This window comes from Urocitellus parryii, chromosome 2, assembly GCF_045843805.1.
Source record: "Urocitellus parryii isolate mUroPar1 chromosome 2, mUroPar1.hap1, whole genome shotgun sequence".
Taxonomy (NCBI): Eukaryota; Metazoa; Chordata; class Mammalia; order Rodentia; family Sciuridae; genus Urocitellus; species Urocitellus parryii.
Genome location: NC_135532.1, coordinates 105,004,529 through 105,024,490, shown reverse-complemented (window position 1 = coordinate 105,024,490; position 19,962 = coordinate 105,004,529). Strand labels below are relative to the sequence as shown.

The window sequence follows — 19,962 nt, the reverse complement described above, 5'->3', positions numbered from 1 at the left end:
GTTGATTCAGGATATTATTTCAAATTTATATATTTTCACGGCCTATATTATCAATTACTGAAAGAAAAATATAAAAATGTTCAACTCTGATTGTGGACATGTCTATTTCAATTCTGTGTCTCTCTTCCAACTACAATGAATTTATTATTAGGTACACATTTAGAATTATTATGCCTTCCTCATAAATGCTCTTTGCGTTATGAACTATGCCTTTACTTATTTGGAAAAAGTTGTCTTAAAGACTACTTTGTCTAGGATTACTATTAAGGTTACATCTTGTCTATTCCCATCTAATTACTTACTTTTCTTTTAATATTTATTTTTTAGGTGTAGATGGACACAACACAATGCCTTTATTTATTTATTTTTTTTATGTGGTGCTGAGGATCGAACCCGGGTCCCACCCATACTAGGTGAGCAATCTACTGCTGAGCCACAATCCCAGCCCATCTAATTACTTTCAACCTATCTACATCTTTATATTTAAAATCATATGTTACAGAAAGTATACTACTGGATCTTGCTTTTTTAAAAAGCTAGTCAGTTTGTAATAATCAAATATAGTTCATTTATATTTACTCTAATTATTGATATAGTTAAACCATTATTGTGTTATTTGTTTTCTATTTGCCCCCTCTGATTTTTGATCCTTTGTTCTTCTTTTCTTGCCATTCTTATTATTTTGGGGGTGGGAAGAGGGGTCTGGTTAGTTATACTCATTTTTTTTACCCCTCTAAGAGTCTGTTATTAATATACAGTCTTAACTCATCAGTTTTCTTAAAATTATTTTTGTGACACTTCATAAAATATAAGATCCTTAAAATAAATTACTTTATCCCCTTCCTTTGTGCTACAATTGTCAGATATTTTATATTCAGATATGCTATAAAACCACAATTCAACATAAATTCTGCCTTAAAAAGTTACTTTTTAAAGAACTGAGAAAACAAAGATTTTCTTGCATTTATCCACATATTTACTATTTCCTGTGTTCTTCATTGCTTCTTGTAGACCTAAGTTTTCATTTGGTATTATTTCCCTTTAGATTGAAGAATCTCCTTTAGCATTTCCTATCATAAAGCCTGTTGACAACTAAGTTTCTCAGCTTTTATTTATCTAAAGGTTATTTTCATATTTGAAGGAAATTTTCATTCAAATAATTCTAGGTTGAGAACTTTTTCCTTCAGCATTTTAAAGTTCGGTGACTTCACACATGAAGTTAGCTGTCAACTGTACTATATAGTTCCCTTATATGTAACCTGTCTTTTGTTCCTCTGCTTACAAGATTTTTCTTTATTGCTGGTTTGATTGTCATGTCTCAGTGGAGTTTTCTTCGTATTCATGTTTGCAGTTCATTGAGCTTCCTAGATCTGTAAAATAATGATTCTCCCCCCCCCCCCACCAATGAGGGAAATTTTAGGCCATTATTTCTTCGAATATTTTTTCTGTCCCATTCTTTATCTACTATTCTTCTGGGATGGTATGACCATGCATGCAAATGCTTGATTGCCTGATATTGTTCCACATTCTGCTTTACCCGCCTTTGTGTTCCTAAGTGGGTCAGTATCCACTGATCTGTTTTCAGGCTCACTGAACCTTTCTTCTGATATCTCCATTCTGTTGCTAAGAAGCCCAGACTGTGAATTTTTCATTTCATATATTATACTTTTCAATTTGGAAATTTCCATTTGATTCCTTTTCGTAGTTTTCTTCCTCCGATGAGATTCTCCCATTTCTTTACTCATTGTGATGACCTTTTCCATTAAGTCTTTGAAATATTTATAATAATTGCTTTAAAGTCCATGTCTGCCATTTCCAACATGCAGATCATCTAGGATCTACTCCCACTGACTGCAATTTTTCTTGACTGTGCACCATGATTTCCTGTTTCTTTTTAAGTTATCATGTTTCACTATATACTGGGTATTACAGATGAAATACTACTGAGACTACAAAGTCTTTCCTTTAACAGTTACAACATCAGTTGATCACTCTGAATCTTGGTTGTTTATACTATATTTTGGCATTTGTTTATTTTTGTGATAGTGAGGATTCATCTCAGGGCCTTGTCCATGATAAGTAAGTGCTCTAACACTTTTAAATTTTTATTTTGAGATAGGGCCTAGCTAAGTTCCCTATGCTGGCCTCAAACTTGTAATCCTCCTACCTCAGCCTACTGAGTAGATGGAATTACAGGTCTGTACCACCATGCCTGGTTATACTCTGCTATTCTTAATCCTCCTAAACCACCACCTTTTTAAGATTTCCATGAAAATTCTGGGGTGTTTACTGAACTTTTCTAAGTAAAATTCTAAAGTCTATCTCCCATGAGGAGGAAAAAAGCTGAAATCTTTGCTCATCTTTTAAAAAATTTCAGTTATTGCTTTTCATGAGCCTCTGTGGCATTTCCCCTTGCATGATCAAACTAAGAGTCAGCTATGGATTTCAGATGCAGATTGAATGGCTTCTCTTCTCCTCACCTCCACATCCAGCCTAACTGCCAGCCCTGAACTCCATCCTTTGATATTCAAACTAATAAAACTGCAGGTTTCTGCTTGAATTTTAGCCACTTCACACTGCATAGGCTGGAAGTGATTTTATGGGTATGGGGGAAAGTGTGCACCACCATGCCCACCTCCATGCATTTATTTTTAAAAAGATAACATCATCCCTCTAGTTGTTGGTGCCTCTCTCACTCCTAGTAGCTAGTCCTTGAGCAAATCCTCTGATGACTATCTTTAAAAGAGATCAGGAATGGGATCCATTTTTATCACTTCCACTGCAACCAACTGGTTTAAGGCATTATTTTCTCTCCCCTTATTACTGTAATAACGTTTTCAAAAGTAGATAATATCAAATTTTATAGAAAGGAATTTCAAAGACAAATTTGTTAATAACCTATTAGTATGTTTAGTAAAACTTAGAGCTGTGGTTCTCAAAGTAATTCAGATGATAGCACATCTGAAAGACCTGGTGTTCTCTGAAGAACATTTACTAAATGCCTTTCTTTATGCCCCCAATAATATGGCCATTACCACAGAGCATGTTAAAAGACTAGAGGAAGAGACTGATAAAAGTAGTGACTACTGCACCAGATGTTATGAAGCTAGGGTGGTTAAGAAAGTACAATAAAGGTGGCTAGAGGTTTAAAATAACATCTATAAAGAGCTGATATTTAATTTGAAGCTTAAAGGACACCAGATTACACAATGGAAGAAGGAAAAAAAAAGGATTTCTAGATAGAGCATATGCAGAAGCATGAATGTAAAAAACACAATTTAAAGGGACTATAAGAGCCAGTTTGGTATGGTCCCATATGGAAAATGCAAAAAATGAGAATGGATGAGTCACAAAGACACTAGAACATAAATAACTTTTAATTTCAGCATACAACTAGGAGAATTTTTCTTGCAGAATATGACTACATTATAGTATAGTAACATAAAAATCATAATCATAAGCACAATCAACATATCAACAAAAAGCTGTCAAGGTAATCATTACTGATAGCTGATTGAGTGTTTGATTAACACTCATTTGCTACACATTAATTTAACTATACTGAAGATAATTTGCTTACTATTGCTTATTAGTAACTGTGTAAGTGGACATCAAAAATTCAACAATTTACTGGATAAAAATCCTTAACACTGAGAAGATTCTATTAATTCATTTTCAAGAAAATTGGAAAGAGACCACTTATTTGTTTCTTTGAGGTAGAAATATTGATTCAGAATAATACGTTTTAGCAGGAGATTGAGTGAAAGATGAAATTATGTAAAGCTGTGCTATAGAAAATCTGGGAGGCATTCTTTCAGACACCGTAGTTACACAGTAAATATATCAAGAGATTACTTAACTGGTACCTAGCTACCTAGAAAACAGCAAGGAAACAGGAAGTAAGCAAAACATCTGCTGAACAACCAGGAAATGCAAAGCCCATGTGCTTTATTCATAGGGAAAAGTCCTACTAACTTCACTGGAAGCCTTGTAATCTTTTGTATAATTTTAACAAATATAGTTTGGGCACCCTCATTTACAGAAACTTAGCAGCAAAAAGAGATGGGAATAGGATGCTATGTAATGGTTCCCTGACAACACAAGGAATTTAAGTAGACAGCCTGACCATAAGATGAAGAAAACTGCATAATACAAACACAGAATACATAAAAAGCAGAACAGTCCAGGTCAGCTGGGGAGTAAAGGCATTTAGCTGGAATAAACAGCTGCACACACCCATAAGTAGCCCTGAAAATATCACGAAATCAGAGTACCACATAATAATATTATTAATGATAGCCCCAAGTCAACTAGAAAAAGTAAACTTTCATTCAATTAATTCTTGTATAGAAGGCAGGAAAGCATGTAATACAGTTTGAGAAAAATTCATCAAAATAGTTAAAACAAAAAGCATGAATGCTTAACTGTAGGCTTTGGGAAATAATCTCAAAACCTCCAAAATGAATGTCTCATTCCTCCAACATGAAAACAACGAAGTTCCATGGTGTCTGTTTTATACAACAGTGACCTAATTCTATAAAATTTTATCCTCTTAAAGCCATTGGACAGAACAGTGGTTCAAGGTTTATGAACTCCGTGAAATTAAATGCAAAATCTTGTGTCTATGCTCTATGTTCGGTTTTCTAGAAGGGCTCATAGCTATTATATAATTCTTAAAGGAGATTATGAACAAATGACTTTAGAATATTGATTTAGATTAGAAATGCTTTAAGTGAGGAAAAAGTAACTCATTTATTTAAATGTAAACATAACTAAGTGTACATAATTGGTATCTATGCTATTCATAGGTGAGAACATAATCAATATAAGCTGCAGTTTCTAAAATATTTGAAATATCCCATCTATATCCCACTGATCTTTGTTTTAGTATTTATCTGCTATAAGAAATGGGGTGTCTAAAAATACATTGCATTTTGTTTTTTACTAATACATTTGGACATATAATTTGGCTAAGCTGTTCCTAAAGAATTATGGAACAAATTTTTTTTTTTTTTCTTAGCTAGTATGATGGCACATACCTGTAAACCCAGTTACTTCAGAGACTGAAGCAGGAGGATCACTTGAACCCAGGAGTTTCAGACCAGCCTGGGAAACACAGTGAAACTCAGTCTCTTAAAAAAATTTTTTTTCTTATTATTTTTATTATTTTCTTATTTTAAAAATTATTCTTCAATTCTTATTATTCTTCTAATCTCCAGTGAAGCAATCTATTTAACTGTGCCTATAGTCTCTCAAAAGTATCTTATATCTGATGTTTGTTATTCTAGAATTTATAGTGGAAGCTCTCTTACCAGATCTTCATCTAAGAGACTTGATGGATTAACTAATAAGATTTTTCACTTCCTCTGTAAAATCCATTGAGAGATGCTCATGAGATGCTGAATGTTTCTGGTTCCTAGGCTATTCTGTTATGCCTACACCTTTCCACTTCCATTGGTTAGGCTATTTTGCTTACCAACTCCATTGGCTTTGCTCCCAAAACTATACCAGTTCTCCATATTGTAAATATTATATAAAGTGACAAAATAAGTCTCTCTACTAATAAGTTTATCATTTATTTGAAAGCCAGGAAAAGACTTTTTTGAAAAGACTTCGAAAAAGAAAACCCATGCCCATACAAATAAAACTGATGTTGGGGTGAGACAGAAGGTAGGAAATTCAGGGTGACTATCCTGAAAATCTAAAAGGATTCTGTACGTGGATTCTCTTTCAGATCTAGATTCACTTTGGAAAAAATTCAACCTGAAAATTGAAGCATTAGAAATATATTTACACAAAAAAGACAAAGGAGGAAGTACAATCTATACTCCAATCTATACTGTCGTACTCAAAGACTGGGGTTCTTTATCCAAAGATTGGTAAACAAATAGGCTGAGGTCCTGGATTCAATCCTCAGCAACACACACACACACACACACACACACAACCAAAACTAAACAAAATGCTAAAAAATTATAAATACTAAGAATATGCATCTTTTTGCTTTATTTTTTAAATGATTCTTTACTCAGCTTCTTGGTTAAGTGAATATCTTGGGATCCTGATCCCTTTGGATGAATGAGATTCTACTATTTGTGATCTAGGGCCTTGACATTATAATTATTTGTGACAACAGTCTTTTTAGGAGGCAAACTATTAAAAACCTCCATCTTGGATTAGGCTGGGCAATAGGCTACAATGAATCTGACAATTGTACAGGGACCACAATCTATGGTATGATTGTGGTGAATTTTAGCTGATATCTTCTAAAAAAAAAAGAAATCACAGAAATAGTCCTGTTCATTTGATATTGAATCCTACTGATATGCCTAAGAGTTCAAGTAACTTCCAAGTACTAAGGGGTTTAACTGTTCTTCCTTCTATACTGACTACAACAATAGGGATTTACCAGGGTATTTCAGAAAACAAAACATACTGAAAAAAATGTCATTTCTAGTAACACAAGAAATTCAATGTGTGCAAAAAATATAATTTACATGATGTCACTTGTCAGCTATCTATTTTATTCTTTATATCACCACGAGACACTTTTACTACTATGAAAGAATTCACTATAGCGAATTAAGAAACAAAAAGGAGGGGCTGGGAATGTGACTAAGTGGTAGCGCGATCGTCTGGCATGCGCGGGGTGCTGGGTTCAATCCTTAGCACCACATAAAAATAAAATAAAGTTGTTGTGTCCACCGACACATCATATCCACTAAAAAATAAATATTAAAAAATTCTCTCTCTCAAAAAAAAAAAGAAAGAAAGAAAAGAAACAAAAAGGAAAGCTTCACTGAGAACTGGAGGGAAAAACCCACAATAAAGCATAAACACAACTACCTGGCTGTTTGTGGTAGGTGAGCTCCCTGCTGGTTAAGCAGAACCACCGTTTCTTGAAATTCTTTTTTCCAATTCGAGTTCTTCCCTGAGCTCTTTTATTCATTTCACTGTCAAAACAAGAGGTAAATATTTAGCTACAAAATTCAATTGGTTCATCCATAACAAAGAATGATCCTTTAATTTTAAATGACATGCAAAATTGTAATAAGTATATAACAATATTTTTGCTATTGATGATTCTTGTATTTATTTTGGTGGTACTAGGAGATGAAGTCTTTAATTAATATAGTATTTAAAATTATGCTACATACAGAATAAAAAGGGCCAAATAAGGAATCGCCCCCTTAATTTCCTATCATGATTAGCTTACTTTAAAACTGAATAACGCTGTCACTTTTTCTAAGTATTCTAATACCTATTTCACTGAAACAACATGGGATTATTATGGACAGGGAGTTGTGCCCCTCTGTTAATTTGAAGGACAGTGAGGGTGACCTACCTGACTAATGTGACCTAGGTAGTCCTAGCATAAGAACTGAAACTCATTCCTAGACCCATGCTCTTTGTATTTAATGTTTACACTGAAACATAACTTTCATGTCTAGTTTCATTTAATTACCCTTCTTTCAGGTGCACAGGCTCGCTTGTACCACTGGACTCTTTAGTTTCAGTCGATGAAATTTCATCCAAGAACTAAATGGAGAAACGGGCAAATATTACACCATGCAAAAAGGTACATCATAAAAAAAAATTCAGTTTAACTTACATGCCATGGGTTATATTGGAAACTTGGGACTTACTAGGCTTATACTCCTTATTACTCTTAAAAGTGTCCTGGTACAGATACCAAATTATATGGTTATTGTGAATAAGAACTCCCCAGGTTTTCATCCCAGGGATGCAAGGTTGGTTCAACATCCAGAAATCAATAAATATTATTCATTATATCAACAGGCTTAAAGCAGGAACAAGACAGGGATAACCACTTTCACCACTTCTATTCAACACAGTCCTCGAATATCTCTAGCCAGAGCAATCAGGCAAAAGAAGGAAATGAAAGGGATACAAATAGGAAAAGGAGAGCTAAAACTATCTCTGCTAGTTAAGGACATGATTCTATATTTAGAAGACCCAGAATACTCCACCACAAAACTTCTAGAACTCCTAAAGCAGGATACAAAATTAACATTCATAAATCAATTGTGTTCCTAAACTCCAATGACAAATCAGCTGAAAGGGAAATTAGGAAAACCATCCCATTCACAATAGCTTCTAAAAAAAAAAAAAAAAATTCCCTGGGAATTAATCTAACAAAAGAGATGAAAGACTTTTACAATGAAAATTACAGAAAACTAAAGAAAGAAATTGAGGGGCACTTTAGAAGAGGAAGAGACTTCCCAGGTTCTTGGCTAGGCAGAATTAGTATTGTCAAAATGACCATACTACCAAAAGTGCTATACAGATTCAATGAAATTCCCATCAAAATTCCAATGATGTTCTACATGGAAATAGAAAAAGCACTAATGAAATTCATCTTGAAAAATTAGCAATAGCCAAAGCAATCCTTATCAAGAAGGCATCACAATACCAGACCTAAAATTATATTATAGAACTCTAGTAACAAAAACAGCATGGCATTGGCACCAAAACAGTAAATAGATCAATGGAACAGAATAGAAGAAACAGAGACAACCCCACAAAAATATAGTACCTCATACTAGACAAAGGCACCAATAATATACATTGGAGAAAAGATAGCCTCTTCAACAAATGGTGCTGAGAAAATTGGAAATCCTTATGTAGCAAAATGAAATTAAACCCCAATCTCTCACCCTACACAAACTCAGCTTAAAGTGGATCAAGGACCTAGGTATAAGACCAGAAATCCTGAACATACTAGAAGAAAAGGTAGGCCGAACTCTAACATATGGGCACAGGAACTGACTTCCTCAATAAGACCCCTAAAGTGCAAGAAGTAAAATCAATAATCAATAAATAAAATGGTATCAAATGAAAAAGCCTATAATAGAATGGGAGAAAATCTTTATGACCTGTACCTCAGATACAGCATTAATTCGCAGGATATAGAAAGAAATCAAAAAACTTAACACCAGAAGAAAACCAAATAACCCAATCAATAAATAGTTAAAAGATCTGAATAGGCACTTCACAGAGGAAGAAGTAACAAATGGTCAACAAATATATGAAAAAATGTTCATCATTTCTAGAAATCAGAGAAATGCAAATTAAAATTGAGATTTCACCTCACTCCAGTCAGAATGGCAATTATCAAGAACACAGCAACAACAAATGTTGGCAAGGATGTGGAGGAAAAGGTACACTCAATTGTCCTACATTGCTGGTGGGACTGCAAATGGTGCAACCATTCTGGAAAGCAGTATGGAGATTCCTAAAAAAACTTGGAATGGAACCACCATTTGACCTAGTTACTCCACTCCTTGGTTTATACTACAGTGATGCAGCCACATCAATGTTTATAGCAGCTCAATTTCATAGTAGCTCAGCTATGGAACCAATCTAGGTGCCCTTCAACACATCAATGGATAAATAAAATGTGGTATATATACACAATAGAGTATTACTCAGTCATAAAGAAGAATGAATTTGCCAGTAAATGAATAAAACTGGAGATTATCATGCTAAGTGAAATAAGCCAGTCCTAAAAAAGCCAAAGGCCAAATGTTCTCTCTGACATGTGTTTGCTAATCCCAAGCAAGGGAGGAAGGGGTGGGGAAGAATAGAAGTTCACTGGATTAGACAAAAGGGAATGAAGGGAGAGGAGAAAAGTGGGAAATAGGAAAGACAGTAGAATGAGTTGGACATCACTTTCCTATGCTCATATATGAATACACGACTTGTGTAATTTCACATCATATGCAACCACAAGAATGGGATCCTAATTAGAGTAGTTATACACCATGTATATATAATATGTTAAAATATACTCTACTTTCGTGTATATCTAAAAAGAGCAAATAAAAAATGTATTTCATATATTTGCTTAAAAAGACTAAAGAAATTAAAGACATTCAAAATATTCTCAATTTTGAAGCACATAGTTTCTTTTTGTTTCTGCCCTCATGTTAGGATAGTATATACTATAGCCATCTGAATATTTTAATTTTTTGGTAACATACCTTTGGTTACTGCCACAAATGTGTTACTCATTAAATGTTCAATAATTCATATATTTTTACTATGGTAATTAAATGTCCCTTATATTACAGGCACATTAGGCCTTTACCCCTAGACCAGAGGTTCTCAACTATAGGCAATTTTATTCTTCAGAGACTCTTAGAAACATCTGGAGCATTTCTGGTTGTGAAAACCAGGGATGAACTGACATCTAATTCAGGTATATTGCTAAACATCCTATAATTAAAACAGGTCAGTCCTATACAATCAAGAATTATCTGGCTCCAAATAGTGTTACTGTCAAGAAACCTTAACTATAGAAATTTTATAATTTGTGGCAAGAGTAGCTGTTCCTAAAACTTCTTTAGACACTGTTTTAGTGGAAAAACTTATGACTTTCTTTTTTTTTTTTTTTTTGCAATATTGGGGATTAAACCCAGGACCTTGTGCATGTTAGATAGATGCTCTATCGCTCACTAAGCCATCCCCCTCCACTACAAAACCCATAGCTTTTTATGAGAGGAAAAGTTGGTGGTGGTGGAGGAGAGTATTTTTGATGGATAGTTTAAACATTCTTTTTTTTTTTTTTTTTTTTTTAAACATTCTTTTTTTAAACTGGAGTTTGACTCCTAGGAATAATAATATGACAGACACGCTATTATTTTCAGAAAAAAAAAAAAAACCCATACCTTTTTAACTGCTATAATATATCCTTCTTCTTGAAACATTTTGAAAAATTCACACATGAATGTCTCTTTGAAACTTGACTAAGAAAAAACAGAGAATTTATGGGTAAGTAGAGAACTAAGAAAATAATGGACTTTATTTTAAGCCGAGGATTAAGGGTTGAAAGGGTTTGATTATATATATCCAGATAATAGGGATTGGAGCTGAGGACTTCTTTTAAAGATGGTAGGTGATTATGGCATAGATGGTTAGATAACCAGATTGCTCCTGAAGTTTCTTACTGGACTTCTCCCTCCTCAGGTGTGTCAGGATGAGTAAAACTGTCTTTTTTAATAGGTGACTAAGATGCAACATCTACTTAAAAGATAACTATTGCATCTATGTGTATATAATTTTTTCCCCTCCCTGGTTTTGATTTTAATATGGAAGGATGTAGGTGAATCATAAGATAGAACAATAATTAGAAGTGTGAAAAGAAAATATGTGAAGACTCACCTTGCTTTTGGAAAGGCTCCCCCAGCTTCCCAAAGTTTGAATGGTTTTTGAGATGAGAGTTAATGTCCTAATTGTCTGTGCATCCTAGAGAATTCAAGAAGACCAAAATTCTCATTAAGTTTTCAAGAAACACAATTTGTATAAAAAGGAGAGTGAATGAGCTATATGTCTCTAAAAGCAGTGACTCAAAAGAGTTCATTCAAATCACCAACATAGATAATATAAACAAGGTGGCACATAACTCACTGAACTAAGGAATTAGGAGACTGAAGAAGGCACATGTAATTGAAAATTCCTCTCAAAGTAATTATATTTAATGATTGATGTGTTACTTCTGAAAGCCATAATTTAATACTATAAACAAGTTATTTTGTACAATATGGAAAGTATCTACCTGACAAATCATATTCGTTTTTGGAATGTTGACTGTTATCTACTTTTTTCTAACTTATATCTTAAAATAGTAGTTTCCAAATTTTCTGAGCTCAATCCATTTAGCATATTCAATAATTCATATGGCTTCTGCAATCAACTCTTTTCACAATGAAAGACATAAAGCTAGACTAAGAAATGAGTAGTCACCCCATTCACTTAGAATCTTACCCGAAGGTAACTATTTGGTCTATTATCTAGAGTGTTTTTACAGGCCTGCCTACCTGAAAAAAGTAAATGTAAATAAAATTGATCAAATGGTGTTCTCTCATGAGTTTTGTTTTCCGTGGAGCTGAAGATTGAACCCAGGGCCTCACACTTGCTAGGTGAGAGCTCTACCCCTGAGCTATTCTCTAGCCCCTTCTCATAAGCCATTGTTTTTTATTTTTATAAACTGAGATATAATTTACATACAGTGAAGTGACTAGGTCTTAGATGTATAGCCTGCTGAGTTTTCACCAATCCACATATCCATGGAATCAACTACACCCCACAGACCATTTTTCTTTGTTTTAGGGATTCAAAGTAAAACAATACCTTCCATTAAAAGAAAATTCAGGAAAATTTAGATGTAGACAAGTATAATTTTTAGTTGACATTCCTTAATTTTCTTAGTATCCTCACAATGAAAACAGGCAGTGAAAACAGAAATGAAAACAGAATCTGCACAATGAAAATCCCCACAATGAAAACAAAAGAGGAAGAAAAAACCAGGATGTGAGGCAATCTGGAAAAGAAGGACTATCTGGGAAATGACCTCTGTAAGATACTTACAAAACAGTTACAGAGCTGGATTAAGGTTAATCAGAAAATACTTTAGTTGGAACACCCAGGTTCCATTATGTCTATACAAGGCCCTAAAATTCTCTGCCTTTTAAGAAAGTAATATTCTTCAGGTGTCCTGGTAAACTGAATTTGAACTGAATTTCACTAAGACTTTTCCAGTCAAATTTCGTTTTAAATTCAGTGGTTTAGATTACTTCTTCCTTGAATCAGTGAAAGGGAACAAAACATTTTATTCAATTTCAGAACAGCAGAAGCTTATTTACATCAACATGGTCTTCCATACTGTTTGACAATTATGTCACTCTGGCTGCTGTTGATTCCCTGATGTACTTTCTGTATAAGCTGTACTAAATTTTCCCCTTACTATAATTTTTCACAGATGAGTCACAGATGATCAGGATTTACCTCCTCAATGGCACCTACTACAACATCCTGCCACTGGCACTCAGTAGATGCTATATAACATTTATTAAAACGTTGAATTTCTCACCCCAAACTAACCTAGTAACCATTCTCCTATCCTTTTTCCTTGTATTAGGTTAAATCATATGAAAGTGCTATTATTTGTCTATTTCTGGTCTACAGAAACATTTTTCATATGGTTCACCATGATTTTTCAATCTTTTCTCCAAGGTTTATTTTACTGCTTTTTCTTTTAAAGACACTCTTTCTGAATCCTATGGGATATCCATCTGGTAGTATACCCCTTCTCTCTTCAATTTCTCCCTCTATTTAAACCACACTCATCATTTGATAAGCTCTCACCATCTTTCATCATTCACTCACTTATTCACTTGAGCATTTACTTGTCCTAGACACTGTGCCATGTGCTTAGGATACACAAATCTGGAACATATTCCTGTTCTGCTCTTCATGTATTAATAGCCCACAAGTGAAGATTGTACACAGATGTTCATATGACAGCATGAAAAATATCATGACTAGGAGAGCCACACAATACTATAGGCACAAGACAGGCATACAACCAGACTAGCAGGTTAAAAATGTCTGCCTTGGCTGGTTCTTAGAAGGAGCTATTAATGAGAGAATGGCGGTAGAGAAGGATAGTCCTTTTCTTCATTTTGCTGTTAAACTTCTCAAAAGTGGTCTACCATGTCACTGTTAATATCACCCATAAATTTAAAAAAAAAATCATTCATACACACACACAAACACGCATGTGTACATTCCTGAATTTGTTAGTGTCTTTTTTTTTTTAATATCTCTCCTTTTTTTAAATTTTTAATTTGGTGGACACAACATCTTTATTTTTATTTTTTTATGTGGTGCTGAGGATCGAACCCAGCACCCCATGAGTGCCAGGCAAGCGCACTACCGCTTGAGCCACATCCCCAGCCCCTGTCAGTGTCTTTTAGCAGCGGGGAAAGCTCACTTTTGATATATTTCCTAGGATAAACTATATCTATCTACTTATTCTTTCATCTTCTGCAATCTGACTTGCTTCTCTTCTATTCTATTAAAACACTTTCTCACAATTCAATGAATTTCTAGGTATAAAGTCCACCAACTTTTCATCAGTTCTCCAAACTACTCGGTACCCCTCAATACTGGTCTTGACAATGTCATCATCCCTGGTCACTGGGATCATTCATTGCCTGCTCTCAAGTTTCTATAGCAGAATCAACCTATCTAAACTCCTTACTTGGTACTAAGCTAGCTTTAAATTTATGTACAGAGTTTTAGATTGTTTATCATAAGTATTGTCCTGTTAATGACAATTAGACTCAAAGGTTCTTTTAAAAAAGCAGAAATGTGGTTCAAGCCTCACCAGGAATGATGAAAGAAAGAAAAAATTGCAATAAAATTGGAAAATAAAAGCAAATAATAAAATTATATAGCAGTTTTGAAGCAGTCTTTTTGGAATACTTATTGGAAAATAGTGACCTAAAACACAGTCTATGATTAAAAGGATTTAATTTCAACATCTGTTACAGGAATATGGAATTCCAAGTCTAAGTACAAGTCAGAGCCACGGGTTCAGAGGTGGGAGTTCTGTTTGTGTACAAAATGCTGCTACCAAGGTTTCACTGCCCCAGAGGTCTGTATAACTTAAGTAACAGAGGAAACAGAAAGGACAGCCCTGCGAACAAAGGCCCGCTCTGTGTTATGACTATGCAGAACATTTGTCCTTTGAGAAGAAAGGGTATGCTGCTGTCACTGCAGCGTGGTTCTATTCAGTTTTCACAAAGTTAAATGAGTAGTCAAGGTCATGTAGCTATCCAGAAAGAATGATTACTCAACCCAGTTTAACTCTAAAACGTACATGTCTTCCCTACATTGTATTACTTAATAAGCAACTCTTCTGGACTGTGAAATTCTTGAGGACATTGCCAATACTGAGCATAATATTTAATACAGCACAAGTCCTTAATGTCTATCTTAGAGGTTGGAAGAAACAGGGTTAAAAACTCAGATTGAAGACTGAGTTAGAATATTTCAGTTCAAATTGAGTAAGATCTAATCAGTTATTTATTGTGTGATCCTAAAGAAATTACTGTATTGTGATTTCCTTACTTGTACCTGGGTGTAATAAAAGAATTTATTCCAAGTTTTACTAGGAGAACTAAAGCAGTCAGAACAGGCATAGCAGAAAGTAAGCACTAAATAAATGCTATTATTTATTATATGAATAAGACCTTCAGGGGGCTATGGCTGTGACTCAAGTGTCAGAGTGCTTGCCTAGCATGCATGAGGCATTTGGGTTCGATTCTTAGCACCACATACAAAAAAAAAAAAAAAAAAAAGCAAATAAAATAAAGGCATGCTGTCTATCTACAACTATAACTAACTAACTAACTAACTAAATAAATAAATAAATAAATAAGGCTTCAGAACAAAAAGATATTAAGCTTTAAAAAATTTAAATCTCATATATTTACAATACTACCTCAGGTAAATAAAAAGTAATATATGGAGCTACCAAATTATGTTCCAACAGAAGATCCTACATTTTTCAAAAATGAAGGGCTGGGGATGTAGCTCAGTGATAGACCACTTGCCTAGCATATATGAGGCACTGGGTTTAATTCTCAGCACTACCTAAAAATGAATGAATAAAATAAAGGTATTGGGTCTATCTACAACTTAAAAAATCTTTTTTAAATGAGCCTATTTAGAGTTCTCTGAGATTTTTAAATATCCACAAGATTAAAGTATTTTAATAAACTAGTAAAACAATTTCTGTTAACAACCACTCAAAACAACCACCACCACCATCAAAATGACATCTGTAACTAATGAGGTTAAAACAAAAAACAAAAAAAACCTTGTATTATGAAAATTTACAAACACAGCAGAGAGAAAAATATAATGAATCCCCTTTGTGCTCATCACCAATAATTTTCAGAATTTTATCACTCCTTTAAAAAAAATCTCTTAACAAGTAAATTTTTAATCTTATCTAAAATATTGGCTGATGGCCAAGAAAAATATCAAGTAAATTTAAGTATCAATTATAAGAAAACAAGAGTCAAGTGAAATTGGCTTATTTTATCTTTCCTTCATTTTACTAAAAATAAATAAAAATGGAATAAAGCTTTGAGAAGAACACTTACTGGATGATGAGGTCGCAAATGAAAAGTATGAGGTGATACTACGGCTACAGCAAAGAAACGAAGAAATACAAAGCTGCTCACTGCAGAGTACTGAACATGAGGGTCATCTGCAGGAAAAAAATGGTGAAATGTCATGCACAAAACACTGAATTAAAAAACAAAGATGATAAAGTAAAAAAGCATAAAAACATGTAAACTAAGTTGGAGAGCAATATAATTTGTCTAATAAGAACTGAGTTGATGAAATGATAGTAATGATTATGACTAAATTAAAAGAACACTACATGCCTAAAATAATCTGAAAGAAATAATATTCAAGAAAATGAAAGGCAAAGCTACTAAGCTTTTAGAAAGATTTTAATTTGAAAAAATACTTCCTTCCTCATCTACCAGAAGTAACTCTTGAAACTATAACAAAAATAAAAGTAGTATCTAGCACTGCCTAGTGGTAACACTGAAATCCCTTTCAGTTTTAGGTTATTGTTAATTCCTCCCTAAAAATCTTGCTGATATCAAGATTTCTGAATAATTAAAAACAATTTGTCAGACATCTTTACTTTGAAAAGCTATCAACATTTCATATTAAAATGCAGATGAACTGAAGACTACTGGTGGCTTTGATCATTCATCTACAGCATTTGTTTCAGACTAAACACCTAACATGACAATCAGATGGTAGAGAAGTAGGTGGTAAGAGAAAGAACCTCTGGGTATGAGTCAAGTTTTAACTCTTTATAAATCACTCAACAGATAACCACGACCAAGTTGTTTGATTTGTTGTTCTTTAATAATACTTGCTCTCCACCCCCAGCCCCCGGCTGTCTGTCTACTCTCCATCCATATTCCCAGGGTAGTAAGAATAAATGAGAAAATATGAAAATATTTCATAGCAACAAAATTACCAATACTGGGGTAGACTGACAATATGAAGACCTAATAATAGTGATGCCAACAAAAAGATAGTTAAAGAGATACAGTTGAAATTATAAAGAAATCATAAGGTGTGTTTTAGATCATTTATATAAACAACAATTAAACAGCTAAAACAGATTTAAAGCCAAGATCACTGGGTAGTTAGAGTACAATGATTAGCAACCATGCTTTGAAGTAGGCAAGGCCCAGGTTTGAGACTTACTCAATCTCACTTGCCCTTGGGTTCATTATTTAACTAATAGGAGTGGTAATCACCTCAAGTAGTGTTGAAAGGATACTCTGGGCTAGCACTGTGCCTGTTAGCTCATTAAATAGTCACTATGGTTAGCATGATCTAATTCACTATTTTAAAAATATAACTGACTCAGCATTTCATCTTCTCATATGTTAATGTCTCTATACCCTTTATTTTTGTTATAAGGACTAAATTTAGCATACTTATTTGAGGTTAATGCTTATGTCTTTACTATAAATAGCCAAGATATCCAGATCTGAACTTATCTACAAGTTAGACAACTCAGCCACACCACTTTAGTACTGAGTAAATTAAGCACAGGGCAGATAAACATATACATTTAAAATAATAAAATAGCAATATCTCTTCATTTGGCTACAGAAATAAACTTACAGTTTCACATAGCTGGGAAAGACTGATAATTTAAGTAGCTCCCTCACCTCCATTATATACAGATCTGGAAAGACAGCTATAGCCAGTATATTTACATATCAGAGATGTACTGAAACTAAGAGTTCTTCCAAGTACTGAAAGTACAAGAGAAACTCATAATCTTATGAAATATTTCCAAACAAAACCTTAACATAATACTTTTCTAGGCAACACTCTACCATTGAGCTACATCCCCAGCCCATAGCTGAAATGTTTCCAATGTTAAAGACCATTTCTGTAAAAACATCTCACCACCAAAACCTTAGCATTATCAAAACTGTCAAATCTAGTCAACTGTATGGAACTAAAGATTATCACTATTTGAATACATGTATCCAGAAAAGATGATAAAATAACAAAGATTTTTAAATTATATTTAGCAAACTCATAAGCATATGGTAGGTTTACTTATAGTTCTAAATTTTTGTGTTTCTTGATTTGAATTGTTCTTTATATAATAGAGTTGCCATTACATTGAACTAAATGGACTATGTGTTTTGAGATTATAAGAAAAATAAACCAGATGTCTCAGGAAAAAGCAGGAGTTATCTTCAAAAACTAAAGAAAACTATACCTATGAATCTTAAATATTTCACACAAACCAAAAACACACAATTCCTACCAAAAATGTAGTACATCAAATGCTATGGATAGTAAAATAAGGCACTTACTAGGAAATCTCTGAGTAGCCATTTGCCTTAGAGAATAAAAGATATCACACATAACAGTGGGGCAGCTCATACTTGATCTTACAATTGTACTAAATAACTTGTCCACATAGTAACGCAGATTTTCCTGCAAAATTTAAAAGGAAACATTAAGATTTGGCTTCCACAAATCTTCAACAATCTTTATGGGAAAAAAAATGCACTGAAAATGAGACTTACTGGACAGTCACTATCTAGTATTCTAAAACCCTGTTTCCCTTCTCTAATCTCATTCAGTTAAAGGGCAATTAACAGTCTGACCTAATTTAATCAATTAGACTTGTTAGGCATAAGGGGTGACCATAAGAATAAACTTCATAGGAAGCTAGAGAAAATAAAATGATGGAAAGGGAAATAACTCAAGATATGTAGATAACAGGACAATGTGACACTATTATTCACAACAACGAAAACTTGTGAACCCTAATATATAAGTTTCCCAGAGGCAACTAAAAATATTGACTGACCAAGTCAGTACGCTACTTAGCCGTATCAGTCTGACCTACAAGGAACAGTCAGAATGTAGGCTACAACTAGATATAGCCTAGCTCCACAACTGTTACTAAAACCAAAAATGAGATAATCAGAAACAAAAACAGAGTGAAACCACTGACGTAAAATTCTTAAAAACTAGTCCTGGGCCTGCCATAGTGCAAAATGCCTATAATCCCAGAGACTAAGAAGGCTCACAAGTTCAAGGCCAGTCTGGGCACCTTAGTGAGATCCTGTCTCAAAATTAAAAAAATATGAAGGTATACCTCAGTGGTAGAGCACCTCTAGGTTTAAGCTCCAGTACCACAAACAAACAAACAAACAAACAAACAAAAGCTGGTCCTAGGGGATGCTATGAATAGTAGGTTAATGCAAAAGTAAACAAAAGTAAACAGCACTGCTTCCTTTCACAGAGCATTAATGCAACATAAGTGGGAGACTGGTGCATCATTAAGACCCAATTTTTAATGCAGGCATGATAAGAACTTACCTTATTGTTTTCTACATTATCTCCCTCTTTCAATTTAATAGGATCAATTTCACAGGATTTTGAGGATTCACATATCTGGAAAATAATTTCTCAGTGTTCTTTTCTAAATAATTTGACAATATGAAAATAATTTTTTCTCTGATAAATTAATGATAAAAATTAAAACTGCAGCAAAGTTGAAAGTCCCCATCCAGAGATAATATATAAAAGTATACAATTTTCCTAAAGAACTATGTCAAAAAGTATTTCTCATATCTTTGAAACTCTAGCTAAAACAGAACTACAAAAACAAATCTTTATGTAGATTACACTATAATGTGCCTTGAGTAAAAATCCATTGAAATAAAGGTAAATAATCCACTTCTAAAGTGTTTAGCCTTATTCTTTCAATAAAACAGACAGATCCTTCCCATCCACAAACAACTTGTTGAAAGAGAAACTGTAACAAGGCCAGGGGCTATCATTACAGGAAGTGCACTCTACCTCATCTAGAGTAGATTTTAAGGTTACTTTCAAGTAGTGCCCTCCCACTATTTTCATCATCTCATCCAGACATCGGGTAGCCAGAGAGTTTCCTCTAAAAATTGTGTTTGCATCTCTGAAACAGAAATAGAAATAAGTGAAATCAGTGTAGTAAAAAAGGTTGTGAAATCCATATGACATATTTGACTTTGGTCAGAAAATTTTTACCATCTA

The 19,962-nt window shown here is 33.8% G+C and overlaps 1 protein-coding gene across 2 annotated transcripts in view; it reads right to left on the bottom strand.

Moving 5' to 3' along the window:
- Positions 1–19,962, bottom strand: part of Rasa2 (RAS p21 protein activator 2) — a 111,873-nt gene that overhangs the window by 17,563 nt on the left and 74,348 nt on the right. Inside the window, exons 12-19 of one of the 2 annotated variants that reach the window (XM_026385071.2) lie at positions 19,750–19,864; positions 19,267–19,341; positions 18,249–18,372; positions 15,978–16,084; positions 11,185–11,268; positions 10,692–10,769; positions 7,466–7,539; positions 6,844–6,953 (exon numbers count right to left, since the gene is read on the bottom strand). In XM_026385071.2, the coding sequence (XP_026240856.1) occupies positions 6,844–6,953; positions 7,466–7,539; positions 10,692–10,769; positions 11,185–11,268; positions 15,978–16,084; positions 18,249–18,372; positions 19,267–19,341; positions 19,750–19,864 (767 nt within the window). The remainder of the gene's footprint in view (positions 1–6,843; positions 6,954–7,465; positions 7,540–10,691; positions 10,770–11,184; positions 11,269–15,977; positions 16,085–18,248; positions 18,373–19,266; positions 19,342–19,749; positions 19,865–19,962) is intronic. The other variant, XM_026385072.1, reaches the window with a different exon arrangement.